General features: G+C 36.5%; 1 protein-coding gene and 1 long non-coding RNA gene across 2 annotated transcripts in view; one reads left to right on the top strand and one right to left on the bottom strand.

Annotated features, from left to right (window-relative positions):
* ENTHD1 (ENTH domain containing 1) overlaps nt 1-24,332 on the top strand; it is a 91,903-nt gene that overhangs the window by 24,967 nt on the left and 42,604 nt on the right. The window contains exons 3-4 of the mRNA XM_081822520.1: nt 3,067-3,185; nt 16,656-16,779. Coding sequence (XP_081678646.1) covers nt 3,067-3,185; nt 16,656-16,779 — 243 coding nt within the window. The remainder of the gene's footprint in view (nt 1-3,066; nt 3,186-16,655; nt 16,780-24,332) is intronic.
* The window catches only part of LOC145721918 (uncharacterized), a 27,901-nt gene continuing 18,168 nt past the window's right edge, over nt 14,600-24,332 (bottom strand). Inside the window, exon 3 of the long non-coding RNA XR_014145941.1 lies at nt 14,600-19,361. This is a non-coding gene — a long non-coding RNA (uncharacterized LOC145721918). The remainder of the gene's footprint in view (nt 19,362-24,332) is intronic.

Raw genomic sequence — 24,332 nt, 5'->3', positions numbered from 1 at the left:
TATCTGAGCCAGTAACTGCCGAATATGACCGTGCTATACCTGTATCACCTCCTTTACTTATGACAACTCTGTAATAGAAACTATATTATTCCCAATTTACAGAAGATAAAATTGGGGCACCAAAGGCTTGCATGTCCAAGGGCACACAGCCCACACAGTCTGAATCAGGATTCAAGTCCAGTCAGTAAGGTGCCAGGACCTAAGCGCTTAACCCTTACTCTTCACTGCCTTCAAAACACACTACCTGGTGAGAGCTGTCTAAGCATCCTTCTACTTGGGATAATTTCTCATTCTGCATTCTACATCTCATTCTACATCCTAGCCATCCTTCAAAGCCTTGTTCAAATTTTACTTCCTATTTGAGGCACTTTCTGATTACTCTAGTGCACACCACTTTTTTCCCTCCTTAGAATGTTTATTCCTAAAGTTAGTTAATTTAAGAAAGTTCGGCATGGTCTTGTTTTCCTCTGATTGTTTCCCATAAGTCTGTGTGTCAATCTTAATCTCCGGAGTCAGGCTATAAACTTTCCGAAGGCGAGGACCACCACATCTTATACCATTGGTTTTCAAGCTATTTTTCTTGCATAGCCCCTAAAATGATTTTGAAAAATTATATACCTCCTGATGCGTTTTTAAGTTGACATGTGACTGTATCATAAGTCACTGCAAAGGACATAATTCAAAATATTGACATTAAGGACAAAAGAAAACAAAATGAAACAGTTCCATGAGACTTTTAAGCATATCTAATGGAACCTAAACACTGTGTGACTGCTACCTGCAGCCATTCATTTGAAAAAACACAGTCTTTAACTGTTGGAAGCTTTACATCATGTAATTTCCTTTTCTCCTTGAAGTCATATTTCTACTCCACATGCCTCAAAGGATTTCATCCTAATAGAAAGTATTTTGATGCCTGACAGTCTTCTCTACATCAAACATGTATATAAATTGAAATTATTTTTCTACATTTTCTAGGACCAGAGGCTTTTAAGTGGTAAAATATCTTTCTAGATTGATTTATCATTACAATTACTTTTACCACACAATTGATTAAAACCAAAACTACATAAGTGTATTATAAATTTTTATAAACACTTATTAAACATAAAGAATACCATTTTATTGGAAATACATGTTTCTATGAGATACATGGAACTGCTTGTTTACCCACCTATGAATATTACTTATTGCTGGAAATAAGCAGGGTTCAGCATAAATTCTGTTTCTCTTTTACATTTTTATGGATGTAAATGCTGAGAAGGCTTGTTCACATAAAATTGTAGGTGGGAATAGGAGGTGTTTTATTATAGCAACGTCAGTCAGTTCTATGAATTCCTTTCAAGTAATACTCCAGAATTATATAGTAATTTATTATAAAAATGGTTTTCATCTCTTGTCAGCTGTTGACTTGATTAGGTCTGTCTTCAGTGTTGTTGAAGCAAAGAATTGGAAAAACCCACTTAGAAAAAGATTTGTTAAACAGTCAGTAGGAGTAATAGACTTTCTCAATTTCTGGGAATAGTATCAAAAAGACCTTTACTAACATTTATCAGATGATTATTAATTATTGCCAGTTACACTTTAACACAATATACTCAGAAAGTGGGAAAAAGAAAAACATTCATTGCGGTATATCTGTCAGTATAATAATTTTTGAGATAATTATTTTATTGTTTCTGATGTTTTAAATATGTTTCAGCAACTCTTCAGAACCACAGATTTGGTTCAGTCCATTTTTGGAAAATATTGACTATGTTTACCTAGTTGGCAAAGGCAGCCCTTATTGTCAAAACGGTCTGCCAAATCAGATTTCAACTTTCTTTCAGAAAACCTCTTACTTCGTTCAAATAGACATCACTGTGGTTGCGCTCACATTCCTGAATTCTTTTCCTAGGGGAGATGGCTAAGGCTGGAGCCTTGTCGTAATTCTGTTGCATTGATGAAATAAGCTGCCCTGCCTCCCGTGCTTGTGCTTGTGCTTTCCTTCTGTCCATAAAGGAAGATACACCATAATAAGATGGGTAGAGGATGGGTCTTTCTTTGTAAAGTGGGAGGAAGTTGATTATGAAAGGGGAAGAGGAAAGAACTAGCCTGATGCTTGCACATAGTCGCATTCTCAGGGAGATCCGTTTTTGGAAAGAATATATATGAAAGTGGTACGTCTGGACGTTGATTCCTTTAAAACTTTCTATGCCCACCTGGCCCTTGGGAAGTCTTTAAGTATCCCCAGTGGTGTGCAAACACCAGTTTGAAGATTTCTTTCTTACACTTCTTATTTTACCCAATAATATGTTGAGAGATAGTTGGGGCTAATACTTCGTTTACACAGTAATTCAGATAGAAAGAAAGGAGGGGTGCCTGGGTGGCTCAGTCGTTTAAGCATCTGAGTTTTGATTTTGGCTCAGGTCAAGGTCTCCGGGTCCTGAGATCAAGCCCCACGACGGGCTCCACGCTGAGTGTAGAGCCTGCTTGAGATTCTCTCTCTCCCTCTCCCTTTGCCCCTCCCCTACCCAGGAAAAAAAAAGATAGAAAGGAAAATGGCAACTACAAAATCATTAAATTCAGTACAGACATACAAGCAGAAATCTCTATTTTCACTGGCATATTCTTTTATGTTTAAAATTTTTTAAAATTTTGTTTAAAAGTGCTTTCTCATCATACAACCTATACCTCATATATGTAAACACATGAAATTCCCACTGCAGTAATAAAGTTCTTTTAAATATTAATTAGAATAATTCTAGTTGTCATTGCTAGGGATAATTTTCAGACTAATTTTCTACACTGTATTGTGCCTTATTTTAAAAAAGATGTCTCAAATAATAAAGCACACAATAAAATTGTTGATGGGAGAAAAGGCTAGAATCAAAGTTGTAGTAGTTTTAAATGGGCCTGAATTTGTCAGTTATTACAAAGAGATATATTAAAATGACTGTCAGCAGATGATGTATATGTTGCAGACAAAATGGATCTTCAGAAGTAATTAACTTAAAAATTGTGAGCTAATGTAAAAACATTGCTATTTTTTGCCAAAGTAAAATCTTAGCTTTATGTTGTTGACAGAAAACGCTTCCAAGGCAGGATTGAAACAAGAGCAGTGCCAAGACACTCAGCTGCCTAGTGGGACTGTGTTGTCCCAGGAAACACTACCAGTCAAGATTAATGCTTGGAAATCCACAGAGGTAAGTCACTTGTTGCAGTTTCCTGTTGGCTGCTGTAACAAATCACCACCAACCCAGTGCCTTAAATCAGCACAGATGTGTTATTTTACAGTTCTGTAAGTTAGAAGTCTGACACAGGTCTCACTGGGCTCACAAGGCATCTGCAGGCTGCATTCCTTTCTGGAGGCCCCGAAGGGAGAATTTGTTTCCTTGTCCTTTCCAGATTCAGCTTCATGTGTTCTAAGAGAAACGGTGCTTGTCTTTGTACTCTGTTTTTGTTGTTTTCTGTTATATACAGTTTTAAATAAGAATAAGGTTAGATTATCAAAGTTTTCCTTTATAGCTGATGCTTTTAAAAACATCTTATTTAAGAAATTCTTTTTATCCTAATATAATAAAGATCTCTTACTTTTTCTTCTAAATGAAATCCTTGTGCCCTCTAGAATTTTACTATATAGTGTAAGATAGGGGTTTTATTGTCTTTGCACCCCTGTGGATAAACAATATTTTATTTATTGAACAGTCATCTTTCTCTCCTCATCTAAAAAAAACCTTTTTGGGGCACCTGGGTGGCTCAGTCGTTAAGCGTCTGCCTTCGGCTCAGGTCGTGATCCCAGAGTCCTGGGATCGAGCCCCACATCAGGCTCCCTGCTCATCGGGAAGCCTGCTTCTCCCTCTCCCATTCCCCCTGCTTGTGTTCCTGCTCTCGCTGTCTCTCTCTCTGTCAAATAAATAAATAAAATATTAAAAAAATAATAAAAAAATTTAAAAAACCTTTTTATTGTGAAATAAAATTATAGACTTGGAGGAAGCTGCAGAAATAGTACAGAATCCCACGTACCGAGTACCCAGCACCCCCCTGCTGGCATCTTCTATGACCGTAGTACAATATCGAAACAAGGAGATGGCCGTCCATATGTTACTTCTGACTGACTGCAGACCTTATTTCAGCTTCCAAATTTTCAATTCAGTATTCAGTTTTTTAACCTGCATTTATGTGTGTGTGTGTGTGTGTGTGTGTCGGGTGGGCGGGGAGCAGTTTCCTATGCAATTTTATTCCAAGTATAGATTCATGTAACCAGCACCAAAATCAAGATACAGAAATGTTATGTCCACACAAAAGAGGTCTATCGTGCTATCCACCCCATCTCTTCCCCACCCCCCAACATCTCATCCCCTGATAACCCTAATCTTTTCTCCATCTCTATAGTTTTATTATTTCTAGAATGTTATGTAAATGGACTCAGACAATATGTAACCTTTTGAGATAGTTTTTTTTTTTTCCAACTCAGCATAATACTCTTGAGATCCATTCAGGTTGTGAAGTTTTCATATCTCTGGGATAAATGTCTAAGGGTGTGATTGCTGGGGTGTGTGGTAAATGCATACTAAATTTGGTAAAAAAAAAAAATTGTCAAACTGTTTTCTAGAGTGGCTATAACATTTTACATTTTCACCAGCAGTGTATGAGAGATCCAGTTTCTCTGCATCATCACCAACTTTTGCCATTACCGTTTTTATTTTAGCTATTCGAATAAGTTTGTGGTGATATCTCATTGTGGTTTTGTGTTTCCCAAGTGGCTAATGATGTCGAGCATTTTTTCATGTGCTCATTTGTACCATCATAACTTCTCTTTGGTGAAATATATGTTCAGATCTTTTGCCCATTTTCTAATTGGACTGTTTGTTTATTACCATTTTTGACATTTTGAGAGTTCTTTATATGTTCTGGATACCATTATGTTTCTCTTTGTGCTCTCATCCATGAAGATGTTCATCTTGTTTCTGAGCATGGCCTGTGTCTTTAATTTTCACATTTGTATTTTCTCTGTCGTTGCTGTGTGTTTGGGGAAGGATGGTATCCCCAAAGTGTGAACTTATAGAACCATCTTGACTGGAAATCTGTTCTGTTCAAGACTATATGCAATTATCTCATTCACTCATTTGTTTTTCTGTTTTATGTGTGTTTCTCCTTCTAAGGAAAGCTCCTTGAGAGTAGAGACCATTTTAGTCTTATTCATTACTGAATCTTCATTTGCCAAATATTTGTTAATGAAGAAATGATTGAATAGTAGAAACTCCATATTAACTTCCTTCTCTCCCTTTCTTGTGAAAGAGGCTTGTTTGGTCTCCTGCTTGGAGAGCTTTGTTTAGTGTTCCCTGCCACTGTTCCTATGAGAGTGGCTGGAATTATTTATTGACCTTCTGTTCCCAACCCTTTTCCTGAACCCAGTTAGGTATTGGATTTACGTGATTTTCTAGCAGCTCGGAAAAGTACATAAAATTAAAATTTCACTGTTCCTTAATTGCATAGCAGCCCACAGACTGAAAATATGTAGATTATGATGTGGGAAACAAAAGCAGAAGAAAAATTATTAAATTCCTTGTTACTTACAGCCCATTGACAAATCCTTGAAACAGGCAGAGTGACCTTCCTCCAGGGACTCAGCTGCCTAGATGTTAATACTTTGCCAAGGGCAAAAGGGCAAAAGGTAATCTTAGCCCAACCTCCAGGACCCTGTGAGTCTACTTTAACATATAAAAATTCCTTTGAAAAATTCCTTTACCTCTACCCATGCCCCGCCCCCCCCCGCCTCAGGTACATGTTGGCAATCATCCTCCAAGCATATGACCCACCGATATACATCTGAAGGGTCTCATGACTGAGGGTTTACTAAACGATAATAAATGACCTTTCCCAACAATAGTTAACCCCTCAGGATCCCAGAAACCTTGCTTCCAAAATACCTGGGAGGCTTACACTATCCCTAACCCCCTCCCAACTTGAAAGTCTATAATGGGCCTCTCCTCATGACCCCCGTGTGGCTCTTTCTGCCCATGGGTCCCATCCCCATGCTTTCATAAAACCACATTTTTGCACCAAAGATGTCTCAAGATTTCTTTTTCTTTTTTTTTTTTTTTAAGATTTTATTTATTTATTTGACAGAGAGGGATACAGCGAGAGAGGGAACACAAGCAGGGGGAATGAGAGAGGGAGAAGTAGGCTTCTGGCTGAGCAGAGAGCCCGATGCAGGGCTCAATCCCAGGACCCTGGGATCATGACCTGAGCCGAAGGCAGACGCTTAATGACTGAGCCACCCAGGCGCCCCTCAAGATTTCCTTCTTGGCTGTTGGCTTCAAACCCTAATGTCTTTCCTATATTAGATTATTTTAAAAGATATGACATTAAGTCAAAATGATTTTTAAATTTGAGATCAGTTTTATTTGCTGCTGCTGGTTTATAAGGGGGAAAATAGACTTGAATAATCTTATATGCTTTGGACCCTAACAAAGGCATAAAATGCCACCCAGCTTTTTTGTATCAGTCTTCAAATTCTCATTATTATTGTTTTTTCTTACTTGAGAGAAACCCACTGTAATTGATTTACATCATTCAGCATCTTATATCAGCAAAAAATGGTATCCTTCTCTCAAAAGAAGTTTAAAGCTGGATTTTCCTTTTTCAGTGCATTACTACTATATTGTGGCACGATTCCATCATTCTATTGACAAGCACCTCCTCTTATTACTGTCAGGAACATTTGGTGCAGCCCAATATGTCCTCTTCAGAAATCTGCTTTTGTGGCAGAAGACAACACCTACCAAGCTGAACAGTAAAATCTAATTGTTGTTGCCAAATGTACTACATCTACATTAAAATTCTCATGTTCTTAATAAGAATGAAATAGAAATGATACTGTTGATTGGTTAGGCAGATGAGGGGTGCTTAAAAATATCTTTTAAAAACTTTAAATAGAAACCTCTTTATTCTCTTTCTACAAATGAAAGAATGATCTAAAAGCAGTAAATAAAATTCTTAGCAGAATAGGGCTTTCAAAAGCAGAACAGTGCTTGCCTGTGGTACTTTCAAAATTAAGAAAAGCCTGCAAATGTATGACACTTAGACATGGATATGTTTTCTCTCTGCGTACTGTCCGGAATCTTTATTATTAAATTTGTTAATTAATAAGGTTATATGTAGCTTTTCACCACCTCGAAAGACCTTCCTCTTTTCCTGTTTGAGGAGATTCAACAATAAGTGTTATGATTTTTTTTGGTCACAGTTGTTTCTATAGCAACAGATAGGGATGCTACAAATTGGTTCACACAAAATTAAAGCTGACCGAAGCCTTCAGTCTAGTTGTGAGTTGCTAAATTGCTAGTGATGGAAGATAAATGTTTATTTCCTACTGCCTCTGTTTATTATTTTGCTAAATGAAGAGTAAACAGTTTTTATCCTCGGGCTTATTAGCATATCATTTATTATATTTGCAAAAATTTGAGCTCATCAAAGCTGTTAGGGAAATGGAAATTATACCTATTCTAATCATGCTAATCCATCATCCCTTTACTTTTTTTCTGCATCGTTACTTCATGCTTAAAAGTCCTTTTTTATTTTCATGTTTGTATTTTTTTCTTTTTAAGTTGGAAGATAATTACGGGATAAAGTTAAAACAATATGAAAGGGTAAAGAGTGAAAAACAGAAGTTTCTTCTTACTTCCCTATACATCTTCTTTTCCTTTCCTCAGAGGCATCCATTACTAACTAGGTTCTTAAAGATTTGGGAGGGAAATTTTCTGTGTCCATGCATTTCTTTTACCTAAAGGGTAAAATTCATTATATACTACTCTACAGCACAGCATGCTTTGAACTAAGCAATACATCTTGGACATCTTTTTATGTAAACAATGCAATCATTTAATGTATATTGTCCCAAATCTTTTTTCACTAAACTGTAGATTATGGATACCTTTCTCTATCAGTACGTATAACTGCTGTATTCTTGATGCAGAAAGGACTCTTCATCTATTTCGCCACCCCCTGTTGGTAATCATTTAGGAATATATATTTTTAAGATTTTATTTATTTATTTGAGAGAGAGAGAATGAGAGAGAGAGAGAGCATGGGAGGGGGGAGGGTCAGAGGGAGAAGCAGACTCCCCGCTGAGCAGGGAGCCTGATGCGGGACTCCATCCCAGGACTCAGGATCATGACCTGAGCCCAAGGCAGTCGCTTAACCAACTGAGCCACACAGGAGCCCCATTTAGGAATATTTTTGGGTTTTTTTAGAATCTTTTTTTTTTTAAGATTTTTTAATTTTTTCATTAGAGACACAGAGATACAGAGAGAAAGAGAGAATATGAGCAGGGGGAGAAGCAGAGGAAGGGGGAGAAGCAGGCCCCCTGCTGAGCAGGGAGCCCAATGCAGGGCTCGATCCCAGGACCCTGGCATCATGACCTGAGCCGAAGGCAGATGTTTAACCATCTGAGCCACCCAGGCATCCCTATTTTTATGTTTTTATCTATTAAAAGCAATATTGTAATAATGGCTCCTATACGTATTTTATATGATGCTGTCCTGGAAGTGGGATCACCAAAAGGTTATATTTATTTTTCATTTTGAAAAGTCCTCCTAAATTGTTCTCCCCAAACTTGCACCAATTTATATCCACCAAAAGTGTATCCCTCATCTTCGCAAATACTGAGTGTTATCAAATTGTACATTTTTCTCAGTCTGAGAGATGGGAGAAGTTTGTTTTACTTTGTTCCATGATAATTATAGGTAAGATTAGAACAACTTTTCGTGCGTTTTTTTGGAATTTGTGTTTCTTTTTTATTATTAACTCTGTTCCTGTCCTTTGCTCATTTTTTCTGTTTAGTTTCTCATCTTTTTCTTACCAGTTTCTAAGAGCTATTTGGCTATTAAATGATTAGCCCATTGTCTGCTTCTTTATCTGTCTATTCATTTTCAGTTTTTCATTTGATTTTTGACTTTATTTATGGCTTTTTTTTTTTTTGCCTTTGTGAAGGGAAAACACAACTGCTCTTCCTTTGTCTCTTTTTTCCTCTCACACTGTGGTCACACTTCACTTCTGACAGCAGAGATGTGGGCTTTCCACACACCAAGCTATTCTCTGCTACACCAGCTGGATGTCCTGCCATTTAACTCAATTCTGACACTGTCTACCTGAAGATAGCATCAGATTTCACAGGCTGAGTGCTCAGTCCCCAAAGCTCCCTTTCCCCCACCTCCCATTTCAGATGCCAATTGCAAGTCCCGGGTTGTCTCCTGTACTTCTGACTTAGCACTAGAAATTGGGGTTCCCATCACCCCTTCCTTGGGTTTGATCACTTGCTAGAACAGCTTACAGAACTCATGGAAATATTTACTTACAGTTGCTGGTTTATTATATAATAAAGGATATGAGAAAGGATGCAGATGAATTGCCAGATGACAAAATGCACAGGGCAAGGCCCAAAAGTTTCCCATGTGCAAGAGTTTCTGTCCCCATGGAACTGGGCTATATTACCCTCCTGGCATGTATGTGTATTCACCAACCCAAAAGCTCCTTGAACCCCATATATTTGGGATTTTTATGGTGGCTTCATCACATAGGCATGATTGATCATTTACTCCATCTCCAGTATCTCTCCCCTTCCAGGAGGATGTGGTGTGGGGCTGAAAGTTCCAGGCTTCTAATCATGGCTTGGTCTTTCTGGTGACCAGTCCCCATCCTGAAGCTATCTAGGAGCCCACCAAGAGTCACCTCATGGAACAAAAGACACTCTGATCATCCTGAAAATTCGAACGGATTTCAGAGCTCTGTGTCAGGAATGGGGGTCAAAGACCAAATATTAAAACAAAAGATGCTCCTAGTGCTCTTATCACTTAGGAAATTACAAGAGTTTAGGAACTCTATGCCAGGAATCACAGGCGAAACCCAAGTATATATTTATTATAAATCACAATACCACAGCCTTAAAGAAGTCTTCAATTTTTTTAAAAAGTAATCAAATTCGCCTTTCCATTATGGCTTCTAGATTTTAAGTCATTCTTAGAAAGACTTTCTGTAGTCTAAGATTTTATTAAATAACACCCTGACTTTTTATTTATTTTTTTAAAGATTTATTTATTTATTTTAAAGAGAGAGAGTGGGTGAGAGAGTCCCAAGCGGGCTTGTGCTCGACTCAATCTCACGACCCCGAGGTCAGAACCTGAGTCAAAACCAAGAGTCGGATGCTTAACATCAAGAGTCGGACGCTTAACTGTCCCATACACCCCATGCGTACCCCCACCTGCCTTTGCCCCATATGACCTCTCCCACTATTAACAACCACACCAGAGTGGTCATTTGTTATAATCAATGAACCTTAATCAATGTTCATTACCATCCAAAGACCATAGTTTACATTAGGGTTCACTCTTGGCGTTATGTATTCTCTGGGTTTTGACAAATGTATAATGTTATGTATCTACCATTATAGTATCACAGAGAATAATTTCATTGTACTAAAAATCCTCTGTGCTCCACTTATTCATTCCTCTGCCCGTTAACCCCTGGCAACCACTGATCCTTTTACTGTCTCCTTAGTTTTGCCTTTTCCAAAGTCATATGGTTGGAATCATACAGTATGTAGCCTTTTCAAACTGCTTCTTTCATTTAGTAACATACATTTAAGATTCCTCTATGTCTCTTTATGGCTTGATTGTTCATTTCTTTTTAACACTGAATAATATGCCATTGTCTGGATATAAAGATTATTAACCCATTCACCTCCTGAATGACATCTTGATTACTTCCAACTTTTGGCAATTATAAATAAAGCTACTGTGAACAATTTTGTGTAGGTTGTTCTGTGGACATAAGTTTTCAATTCCTTTGTGTAAATGCCAAGGGGTGCAATTGCTAGGTTGTGTGATAAGCGTGTGTTTAGTTTTGTAAAAAACTACCCTACTTCTTTTATGATTTAATTTAAAATATATATTTAAATGTTATCCATCAAGAATTTATCTGATGAATGGAGAGTGGTAAAGATCCACCTTTTAAATTGTATTTTTACAAATGATAATCCGTTATCTCAATGTCATTTGTTGAGCAATCCATCTTCTCCCCATTGACTTGAATTGTGGTTTCTGTTACATAATAAAGTCCCATTTATGCTTGGGTCCATTCTTGTATTTTCCATTTGTTTATATTAAAGATGTACCATTTTAAAGATCAGCTATAACATTAAAAATAAAGAAAGAAGAAGAGGTTATTCATAAAGGGAAAGAGGGGAATAAGATGGAGAAGAGAAATAGAAGCTAGATTTCTTTGATTATACCATGTTTTTAGATTTGTAATTGGAATCCTGGAAATATTTTTGCATCATTATAAAACAAGATTATACTAAAGAAAGTAATCCTTTAAAATGTAAAATAAAATTAAACAAATGTTCTTTGCATTCAGTTGGTGTTTTTTTCCTAAGATGTTGGTATTTTTGACCCAAGATTTGTGAGTATAATGTGGAATGAATCAAATGAGTAATCATGTAATACTCTTATTTGTATCACCTTTGGTACCCTTGAGAACTGGGATTCTCAGCATGGGGGAAAGGAGATATGAATATAAGATAGAAGAGATTGTCATGACCTAATAGACCTGAATTGGATTGAAAGTATATCAGTATAAACTAATGAGGAATCTTACCTGAAACTTTTTGGAAAATAAACTACTAAATTATTCATAGGTTAAAGGGGAAGTCTCAGAGAAAGTGTTAAAATGTATAGAACTGAATGAGAAGGGAGCACAACATATCAAAATATGTAAGACACAGGTAAAATAGTGGTGAGAGGGAAATTTATAACACTAAATGCTTGTATTAGAAAAGAGAAAAGGTGTAAAATCAATAATCTAAGTTTCTTTAAAAAAACTAAGAAAAGCAAAATAAACCTACATGAAACAGAAGAAAGAAAATAATAAAGAACAGAAATTAGTGAAATTGAAAGCAGGAAAACTGTTAACAGAGAAAATGAATGACACAAAAAGCTAGTTCTTTGAAAAATATAAAATTGATAAACCTCCAGCAAGACTGACAAAGAGAGAAGACCTAAATCACCAATATCAGGATGAAAGGGGATATTCCTGCAGTTGCTGTAGCTATAAAAGGATAATAAAGAATTACTGCCAACAACTTTATGCTCATAAATTTGACAATTTAGAAGAACTATAGCAATTTCTCAGAAAGCACAAACTACCAAAATTCAAAGAAGATGAAAAAGAACCTGAATAGTTCTATAACCATTTTTTTAAAGATTTTATTTATTTATTTGACAGAGAGAGACACGGCGAGAGAGGGAACACAAGCAGGGGGAGTGAGAGAGGGAGAAGCAGGCTTCCCGCCGAGCAGGGAGCCCGATGCGGGGCTTAATCCCAGGACCCTGGGATCATGACCTGAGCCGAAGGCAGATGCTTAATGACTGAGCCACCCAGGCGCCCTATAACCATTTTTTAAAGTGAATTTGTAATATTAGTCTCCTGAAAAAGAAATTTCTAAGCCCAGATGGTTTTACTGGAGAATTCTATCAAACATTTAAATAAGAATTGACCCTATTTTCCCACAAATGTCTTTCAGAAAGTAGGAGGGAATACTTCCCAGTTCATTGTATGAGGCAAGTATTATTCTGCTACCAAACCCAGAAAAAGACAGTACAAAAATATATATATAATATAGACTATTATCTCTCATGAAATTAGGTGCAAAAATCCTCAAAAAAATTATCCAATTGATTCCAGCAATGTGTTAAAAAAATTACACACCAGGTCAAAGTGGGATTTAATCCAGGTGTGGTTCAACATTTGAAAGCCAATCAATGCAATTCATCATATCAACAAATTAAAGAAGAAAAATCATAGGATTTTGTCAATTAAGGCAGAAAAACATTTATTAACAAAATTCAACACCCATTTATGATAAAAACTCAGCAACTAGAAATAAGGAATTTCCTTAAATTGATAATCTACACAAAACCTACAATAGCATCTTCTTAACAGTGAATGCTTTCCTTTCAAGATCAGGAACAAGGCCAGGACTTATTCAACATAGCACTGGAAGTTCCAACCACTGCGATAAGAAAAGGTATGTAAAGTGTAGAGGAAAAAATAAAATTGTCCTTATTTACAGATTGTCTGCATAGAAAATCTCAAAGAGAAGACAAAAACAATCCTCAGGTGCCTGGGTGGCTGAGTTGGTTGAGCATCTGACTCTTGGTTTAGGCTCAGGTCATGATCTTGTGATCATGGGATCGAGCCCCACGTAGGGCTCTGCACTTGGCGCAGGGTCTGCCTCAGATTCTCTATCCCTCTCCCTCTGCTCCTCCCCCTACATGCGTGCACTCTCTCTCAAATAAATAAATCTTCAAAACAACAACAACAAAAAACCTCATAGAACCAGGAAGTGAATTCAGCAGGGTTATAGGATAAAAGATCGACATACATAAATGAGTTGCATTTTTATATACTAATAGTGAACATGTGGAAACTGAAATTAAGACACATGCAATTTACAGTTAATGCTCCAAAATGAAATCCTTAAGTATAATTGTAACAAAACATGTATAGAATCAGTATGCTGAAAATTATAAAATACATAAAATTAATTATAAAATACTGATGAAGGAACCTAAAGACCAGTCAAACATACCATGTTCATGGATTGAAAGACTTGTCATAGTAAAGATGCCCCTAATTACTCTATAAGTTTAATGCAATTCCTATCAAAATTCCAGCAGTTTTTTTGATACAGAGATAATAAGGTTATTATAAAATTTATATGGAAAGGCACCAACCCTAGAATAGCTGCAACCATCTTGAAAAAGAAGAATAAAGTGGAACTAATCACTCTGTCTAATATTAAAGCCTACTGCATAGCTACTGTAATGAAGAGGGTGTGATATTGGTGGAGAGATAGATACCTAGGTCAGTGGAACAGGATAGACAACCAAGAAATAGACCCACACAAATATAGTCAACTGATTTTTAACAGAGGAACAAAAGGAATTCAATGGAGGAAAGATAACCTTTTCAACAAATGGATTTGGAACAATTGGACATTCATAGGCAAAACCATGCACCTCAATTTAAACCTCATAGAAATTCAGTCCACGTGGATCATGGACTTAAATGTAAAATGTAAAACTATAAAACTTTTTTAAAATACTGGAGAAAAATCTTTGGGCTCTAGGGCTGACCAAAAACATGATCCCTAAAAGAAAAAAAGTTAGACTTCATCACACAAGGGTATAAACACAAGTTACAGCCTGGGAGAAAATATTTGCAACCCACATATCCAGCAAAGGACTAATATCTGTAGCATAAAAAAAAAACAAAAAAACTTTCAGGATTCCTGACTGGCTCAGTTGGTAGAGCACGTGAGTCTTAATCTCAGGGTCGTGAGTTTAAACCCCACTTTAGGTGTGGAGCCTATTTTTTAAAAATTTAAAAATTAAAAAAACCCCTCAAAACCCAACAGTTAAAAACCAAACAATCCAATTAAAAAATGGGCAAATGACAAGAACAGTCACTTCAGCAAATACAGATGGCAAATAAGCACATGAAAAGATGTTCAACATCATTACCTATTAGGAATATGTAATTTAAACATGTAATGAAATACCAAAATGGCTGAAATAAAAAATGACAACACAAAATGCTGGCAGACATGTGGAGAAATTGGATCACTCAAATATTACTACTGGAAATGTAAAATTGTATGGCTACTTTGGAAAACGGTTTGGCAGTGTCTTATAAAACTAACCATGCAACTACCATACAACCCAGTGATTGCATTCTTAGGCATCTATCCCAGTGATAGGAAAATTTATTTTCATACAAAAACCTGTACACAGTGTTCACAGCAACTTTATTTATAATAGCCAAAATCTGGAAACAATCCAGATTTCCTTTGACAGGTTAAACAAACTGTGATACATCTACACCATGGATACTACAGAGCAATAAAAAGGAACAAGTTATTAATACATGAAACAACTTGGATGAATTTCCAGGAATTATACCAGGTGAAAGAAGCCAATTCTAAAAGGTTACATCCTGTATGATTCCATTTATATAACATTCTTCAAATGTCAGAATTATAGAAATGGAGAACAGTTTAGTAGTTGTGGGGGGGCAGGCTATGGTAATAAAGTATCAGGAAGGATCTTTATGGTGATGGGAATGTTCTCTATTTTGACTATCAATGTTAATATCCTGGATAATATTGTACTACAATTTTTAAAATGTTACCTTTAGGGAAAACTGGGTAAAGGATACACAGGATCAGTCTGTACTATTTCTTACAACTGAACGTGAATCTACAATGATTTTAAAATAAAAGTTGAAAATATAAAAAGTGGCAAATCATTTGGAAAATGGTTTGGCAGTTTCAATGAAGTTAAAAAATTAACCTATCCTATGACCTAGCCATTCTACTCCTGTGTAAATATCCAGGAGTAATGAGTGCATTTGTCCATAAAAAGATTTGTATAAGAATGTTCTTAGTAGCTTTATTCGTAGTAGCTGAAATTTGGAAACAATCCAAATGTCCATATGGAGGAGAATGGATAAACAAATTGTGGTATATTCATACAATGGAATACTTGTTACGAAAAGAAAAGGAACTGATACACACAAAATATGGATGAATCTCACAATCATTAAGCAATGGGAATTGGATACAAAAGAGCACATAGTATATGATTACATTCAGGAAGCTCAAGAACAGGCAAATGCATTGATTATGGTAGAAGGTAGAACACTGTGTACTGGTAACGGGGGCTGGTATCAACTGGAAAGAAACTTGAGGGAACTTTCTGGAGTGACAGAAATGTGGCTACACAGGTATAGATATAATGTTAAAATTTATTGAGGTCTATGCATTCTATGTTAATTATATCTTAAACTTTATTTATTTACTGTAGAACAAATCTCTGTTCATTGGGGCAAAAGACATGTCAACTGATCCCACTGTGTAGACTTTATTTGAATCCTCTCTTAGACAAGCTATAGAGAAACCTATTTATGGCACTTAGGAAAAATTGGAAAGATGAGTTTATAATTGATGACATTAGGGAGTTGTGAAGTTTCTAAGTATAAAATAATAATTATTATGTTAAAGAGTTTTTGTCATTTAGAGAGATATACTGAAAAAAGTGATATAGCTGGGATTTGCTTCACAATAAAACAGATGAGGAGTGGGAGGATATAAATGAAACAAGACTGGCCATGCATTGATTTGTTTAACCTGCACGACTGGATTAATTATCATCTATTTTTTAACTCCATGATTTAAAAAAGTTTTAAAATATGAATAAAAGTTACACACAGGTAGCTTTATTATTACCAGTAAAACAGAAAAATTGGCTTCTGAGATAGTGTGCTCTAGGATGCTCAAGGGCTGATAGGGACAGTTAATGCCTCAAACAGAATCTTGCTTGCCTGCACCAGCTGTCTTCATCAAGGAGTGAGGATCTCCAAGGGTAGAAAACCACCCTATACTCAGTGGACACCGAGTGTATAGCTAACTTATATTTGAGTTCTTTCAATTAAATGTGTTTATGTTAGCACATACAGACACATTATATCTCCATAAATTGTCCACCTACTTTAGCAAAATGAAGCACTGGGATCAATTATTTTTTTCAACTTTCATGTGCTCTCCTGTTTTCTCTAAGGACCTGATGTTATTTTATGAGGATGATCCGAAGCCACTTTTGCCGACAATTCCTCCTTCCAATATCTCGTCAACTAAATGGTTATCAGAAGGGCCAGCAGGCGTTTGTAACCTCTGGGATGCAGGTAAATTGGTTAAAGAATAGAAAGGTTACTCAGAAACATGAATAAGAAACATTAGGCAGGAATTGCTTTACATCAGATTTTATTTTGTGAAATATGGCAGCAATGGTTTTAATTTAACTTTGATAATGAGGGATGGGACCAGCATGGATGAATTTAACCCACACATGATCCTGTGATCTTATTTTACCATTTGTTTCAGTGGGGTTTCATTCCCTCTATTTTGCTTTTTTTTTCTTTTTCATTGTTTCAAAAATTATTAACTGCAAACCTCGAATCTCTTATGCATGGTTTAAAATGCAGAAAAATAAGAGTTCTTTTTTTCATTTGTACTAACTTCTCTTTGATAAAGAGTTTAAATTAGACATTTTTCATAAGCAAGCATTAGACCAAAATGTGAAAAGCAAGATGTACGGCATCCCACAAATTGGCTAATCACCTCTTGAGTAATTAACATTAGAGAAAGCACAGTATAAAATGACACAACCTGGCCTCCAATAAATTACACTATCCAATTCCAACTGGGCTCTGCTGCTACTCAAGATCTGATTGATTCACAGTGGAGCCACTCCATACTGTCCCTATTCTAAAGAAACTCTCAATTTTTAATACATTCTTCCTCTTACTTTTCTCAAAAAATAGGACTCAGGACCCTCTGCCAAGAGGAGAATGAAACATTATCATTAGTATCTTTCATCCCTTCATTTATCTTTGCTTTTATATTCATCCAAGCATCCTTTCCCTCACTGCAGAGGTGGCTCCTTATGTTGTGTTTCATCTTCTCCCTCATCTTTGGGCCACGTACTGTGATTTTCTCCTTATATAGATCCCCAGTATCCAAAATATAAAAACTGTAGTTGATTAGAACAGATTTATTTTACAGATTCACATTTATATAATTTTCTTATAAACTAGTCATGAGAATGATGATGAGGACATTTCAATAAACACAGAACATGAAGTTGTGGGTTATGGTGATATTTGTAGTACAAGGATGGTATTACTCACATGGATAATTAGTTGTAAGTGGTTACCATTTTTAAGACAGCTTGCTCTGTATTCTTAGAATACACTTGATATAAACTGATCCAGATCCAGAAGCTTGAAAGAAGAATGGTAAGGAAAACGTTTTTTGATCTAATGTCCCCTCATATTCCCCCCCAACCTTTTTGAAGTAGACTTCCACTTTTTAAAGCATTTTTAGCTTCACAGTAAAATTGAATGTAAGGTACAGAGATTTTCCCACATACCCCTGCTCCCAAACAAGCACAACTTCCCCCACTACCACCACCTCACATTTGTTGCGATCAGCAAACCTACATTAACGCTTTATCATCACCCAAGGACCATAGTTTACATTAGGGGTCATTCTTGGTGTTGTGTATTCTTTGGGTTTGGACGAATGTATAAAGACATGTATCCACCACTATAGTATCATACGAGTATTTCACTGCCCTGCAAAACTTCTGTGCTCTGCCTGCCATTCCTCCCTTCCTCCTAACCCCTGGCAACCACTGATATTTTAACTGTCTCCATAGTTTTGCCTTTTCTAGAAAGTCATATAGTTGGACTCATACAGGATATAGCCTTTTCACACTGTCTTCTTTTATTCAGCAGCGTGCATTTAAGGCTCCTCCATATCTTTTCATGTCTTGATAGCCCGTTTCTTTTTAGTGCTGAATAGGATATGCTAGGGTATTTATCCATCCACCTGCTGAAGAACATCTTCGTTGTGTCTAAGTTTGGGCATTTATAAATAAAGCTGCTGTAAATATCCATGTGCACGTTTTTGTGTGGAAATAAGTTTCCCCTGCCAACATTATAATACAAGTGAGATGGAGTATAAATGAGCCTAAGAGGCAGCCCTTAAGAGGAAAAAAGTCACAAAACATGTCAAGTGAGGGATGATTCCACCATGTTACTTGGTTGGAACTCATCATAATTGGAGGAGCTTTTCTTATTTTTGAGTCTTCCTTTTCTCCCATCTTTACTTCACACCAATCTCAGAGATATCTTGCTCAAGTGCAGTTCTAAGCATTTCCCTTCCCAGCTTAAAAACTTTCCACAGTTTTCCACTGCCAGTAGGATGTCTAATTTTTTTGGACATATGAGACTGTCATAAGAGACTTTTCATGGCCTGGTCCCAGCCAACCTTTGTGACCTCATCACCCAGTACTAACAATATTCACAATGCTCTGCAACGTTCTATTACTTATATAGTTTCTTCTCCTTTGAAAGTCTTTGTTCCAGTTACTTCGGCTGTGCAACACATTGCTCTAAAACTTTGTAGCATAAAATAACCATTTATTCTGCTCATGGATTCTCTGGGTCAGGAATTAGGACAGGGCACAGTGGGGATGACTTATCTCTGCCCCATGACGTATGTTTGGGCCTCAGCCCGAGAACACAAAGGCTGGGGACGGGAATCATCTGAAGGCGTGTTCACTCATGTGTCTGGTAGTTGGTGCCCACTGTCGGTTGGGGGCCTCAGTTTTTCTCCACATGGGCCTCTTCTTGTGGTCTCTCCACATGGGGTAGTTTGGGCTTTCTCACAGCATGGTGGCTGCGTTCCAAGGGTGAGCATCCTGTAAAAGAAAGGACTAGGCATAAGCTGAATAATCTCAGAAAATCATGCTGTGATACTTCCTTCCCATTCAGTTCATCACAGCAATCACAAAATCTTGCCCACGTTCAAGGGGAGGGAATGTAGACCCCCACCCTCTTTGGACAAGTGTCAATGTCCACAGGATGGTGTGTGTGTTAGTACAGTCATCTTTGGAAAATACAGTCTGCCACAATCCTCCACCAAATTATGGATGCTTGACAAAATCCTATTTAAACAGTGAGGCCCAGCTCAAATGTCACTATGCTATAAAATCTCTACATACCAATTTTTCTTTTCACTGTGTTCCCATGGGACTTTGCCTATAACCTTAGATACAAATTTATAGTTGTGTATCATTTTATAAGTTTTATCTATTTTTAATTAGATAAATAATAAGTGAATGTATTCTTATTTTTTAAAATTCAAGCAATATAGAGTCAAAATCCTCCTTGACTGTCCCTCACCCCAACACAGTTCCCTCTCCAGAGTTAACTGTTATTATCAATTTGTTGGTTACTCTCCAGGTCTTTCTCTGTGCATTTATATTTATACCTGTACCTTTAAAAGTATGGAGAACTGACTTTATTTTGATTTAGAATGTTGTTCTGTATTTTTCTGGAACTTTTTAAAGCAATATCACTTGGCGATCCTTCAGTGTATGTCAATATTTAGAGATTTACCACATATTTTTTTAACTCCTACATTGCCTGGATATTATAGTTTATTTCCCTGCTAATAGACAGTTGGTGTTTTATATTTTTCACTATTACAAATGATGCTTCAGTGAATAGCTCTGTGCACATATGTGGGTGTTTCTTTAGGGTGGATTCCTAGAAATGGAATCCCTGGGTCATAATGTATGCCCATTTTCATTTTAGTTAATACTGCCAAATAGCCCCTCAAAATATCAATACCAATTTACACTGGCTTGCAGTTTATAAGAGCACTTATTCACTCATAACCTCACTGGCACTTGATATTTTTCAAGTCTTATATTTTTATCACTTGGAAAAGGTTGCATTGCGTGGTAGGTATAATTTGCATATCTCCATGTATTTCCTCTTCTGTGCATTGCCTGCTTATATCCTTACTCTGTTTTTCTTTTGGATTGTGTGTTGTATTCAATTAAATTAAGTGACTTTGTAACATTTTTATATATGTTGTTAACCTTAAGAATAAAACCTGCCAGTTATTTTACCAGCAAAAGATGGGGTTATTTGGGAATAAAAGAATTGCAATCCAGGATAAACAAGTGGTGGCAAAACATAGGCAAGTCCAAGGAACAAAGGAGAGGTACACTTTCTTAAGGAGAAAAGGGGTAGTTGGGAAGGCTGTTAAAAGCTAAAAAGTCCATTGGAGTAAACTGAGAGTTACAAGTGTAGGGGCTTCTCATTGGCTGAGCTGTTGTTGGAGGGGAGGGGGATAAGGAAAGCGTCTCTTCCTCCACCTAAATGGTAGAGTAATGTGCACATGCAAGATCAACTCGGACTCTTCTGTTGCACCTGCAACTGACTGGAGTGGTAGGGTGTGAGAGCTCCCTGGGGAAACCTCCAGACTCCGTTTTAGTGAGGGTTCCCCGTTACTAATTTCCAGTTACTAATCCTTTCTGTTATTTATGTTGCAAATATCATCTTCTAGGCTATGAATTGTCTTTCAGATTTCTTTATAGAAGATTTTTGTTTTGTTGTTTTTGTAGAAGTTTTATGTTTTATGTAGTCATATGTATTATTATTTCCCTCCAGAGCTTTTGTTTTTTGTAAATTTATTTTATATTGAAGTATAATTAACATACAGTGTTATATAAGTTTCAGGTGTACAATATAATGATCCAACAATTCTGTACACTACTCAGTAGTGCTCATCACGATAAGTATAGTCCTTCTGTCACCGGACAACATTATTACAATGTTATTGACTATATTTCCTGTGCTGTACTATTCATCTCAGTGACTTATTTGTTTTATAACTAGAGGTCTGTACCTCTTAATGCCCTTTATCTATTCCATCCCCCTACCCACCTCCCCTCTGGAAGCCACCAGTTAGTTCTCTGTATTTAAGAGTCTGTTTTTTGTTTGTTTGTTTGTCACTGTTTCTTTCTTTGTTCCTTTGTTTCGTTTCTTAGATTCCACATATGAGTTAAATCATATGGTATTTGTCTTTTTTGGTCTAACTTTCCAAAGAAGGCACACAGATGGCCAACAGACACATGAAAAGATGCTCAACATCAGTAATCATCAGGGAAATGCAAATCAAAATCACAATGAGATATCGCTTCACACCTGTCAGATGGCTAGAATAAAAAAGGCAAGAAATAACAAGTGTTGGCAAGGATGTGGAGAAAAAGGAATCCATGTGCACTGTTGGTGGGAATGTAAATTGGCGCAGCCACTGTGGAAAACAATATGGAGGTTCCTCAAAAAATTAAAAATAGAAATACCATATGATCCAGCAATTCCGCTACTGGTATTTACCCAAAGAGGACAAAAACAGAAATTCAAAAAGACACTTGCACCCCTATGTTTACTGCAGTATTATTTACAATGTCCAAGATATGGAAGCAACCCAAGGGTCCATTAATAAATGAATGGATAAAGAAGATGTGGTATGTGTGTGTACATATATATATATTCATATATATGTTCATATATATATGAATAATATTCCATTGCATATATATATATACACATATATATATTCCATTGTGTGTATGTGTGTGTATACAGTCATAAAAAAGAAAGAGATCTTGCCATTTGCAACAACATGGATAGACCTACAGGGTATAATGCTAAGTGAAATAAGTAGAAGAAGACAAATACCATATTTTGTGTGTGTGTGTGTTTTGTTTTGTTTTGTTTTAGAGAGAGAGAGAGCATGTGCACATGCATGCAAGTGGCAGGGCAGGGGAGCAGAGGGACAGGGAGAGACTCCTTGAGCAGACACTCTTCTGAGTGGGAAGCCCAACTTGGGGCTCAATCCCAGGACCCTGAGATCATGACCCAAGCTGAAATCAAGAGTTGGACGCCCAACCACCTGGGCCACCCACGTGGCCCTTTGTGTGTTTTAAAGAAGGCTTCCCCTACACCAAATTCATAGTACATATTCACCCATTTTTTATTTTGTTTTAGTGCTTTAATCCATCTAGATTTAAAGTATTTGTTATTGGTTCTAGATATGATGGGCAGCCAGTTGTCTCAAGAATATTTATTGACTAGTTCATTTTTCTCTACTGTTTTGAAATGACTCTTTAACCTGTACTAAATAGTATCTGTTTAACAACTCTGTTCTGTTCTGTTGATCCATTCTTCTGGTCCTGGTCTGTTTAATTTTTTGTAACTACTATAATAATATGCCATGAATGTATTCTATTTTACTTAACCAATATTACATTAATGGTAACTTAGGTTATTTCCATATTTGTACTATTATAAATAATGATGAAATGACATCTTTCTCCCCTCTCAAATAAAGTAGGTTTTTTATTTATTTCATCATTCTTTATTTATATTATTATTTTATTTTTTCACAATTGGATGCAGATTCTAAGATACATTATTCTGAATTTCTGTTGATAAATTCTGTCCAGTTTACAACTTATCCTGTCGTCAAGTGGTTCTACTTTTCATGTTATAATTTTGGCAACTTCAGCCCAAGGCAAAAATAAAGGAGGAGAGGAGCAAGATGGCGGAGGAGTAGGAGACCTAAATTTATCTGGTCCCAGGAATTCAGCTAGATAGGGATCAAACCATTCTGAAACCTACGAACTCAACAGGAGATTGAAGAAAAGAATAGCAGCAACTCTCTGAACAGAAAAGCGACCACTTTCTGGAAGGTCTTTTCTGATTTGTTTAGTGTATATTTTTCTGGGGTCGTTGTTACCCTGTTAGCATTTTGTTCTCTTATTCATCTCTTCTCCTCTGGACAAAATGACAAGATGGAAAAAATCACCTCAAAAAAAACAAAAACAAAACAAAAAAAACAAGAGGCAGTACTGACTGCCAGGGACCTAATCAATATGGACATTAATAAGATGTCGGAGTAGAGTTCAGAATGACGATTTTAAAGATACTACCTGGGCTTGAAAAAAGCATGGAAGATATTAGAGAAACCGTTTCTGGAGAAATAAAAGAACTAAAATCTAACTAAGTCAAAATAAAAAAGACTATTAATGAGGTGCAATCAAAAATGGAGGCGGGCACCTGGGTGGCTCAGTTGGTTAAGCGACTGCTTTCAGCTCAGGTCATGATCCTGGAGTGGCAATCCCTATATCAGACAAATTAGATTTTATACCAAAGATTATAATAAGAGATGAGGAAGGACACTATATCATACTTAAAGGGTCTATCCAACAAGAAGATCTAACAATTGTAAATATCTATGCCCCTAACATGGGAGCAGCCAATTATATAAGCCAATTAACAACAAAAGCAAAGAAACACATCTACAACAATACAATAATAGTGGGGGAATATAGCAGCCCCCTCACTGAAATGGACAGATCACCTAAACAAAAGATCAACAAGGAAATAAAAACTTTAAATGACACACTGGACCAAGTGGACTTCACAGATATATTCAGAACATTCCATCTCAAAGCTACAGAATACACATTCTTCTCTAGTGCCCATGAACATTCTCCAGAATAGATCACATCCTAGGTCACAAATCAGGTCTTAACTGGTACCAAAAGATTGGGATCATTCCCTGAATATTTTCAGACCACAATGCTTTAAAACTAGAACTCAATCACAAGAGGAAAGTCGGAAAGAACTCAAATACATGGAGGCTAAAGAGCATCCTACTAAAGAATGAATGGGTCAACCAGGAAATTAAAGAAAATTAAATAAATTCATGGAAATAAATGAAAATGAAAACACAACTGTTCAAAATCTTTGGGATGCAGCAAAGGCGGTCCTAAGAGGAAAGTATATAGCAATATAAGCCTTTCTCAAGA

This window comes from Leptonychotes weddellii, chromosome 5, assembly GCF_054177405.1.
Source record: "Leptonychotes weddellii isolate Sample4059 chromosome 5, ASM5417740v2, whole genome shotgun sequence".
Classification (NCBI taxonomy): Eukaryota; Metazoa; Chordata; class Mammalia; order Carnivora; family Phocidae; genus Leptonychotes; species Leptonychotes weddellii.
The sequence above is the reverse complement of the archived record's forward strand: the minus strand, read 5'-3'. Positions and strand labels throughout refer to the sequence as shown.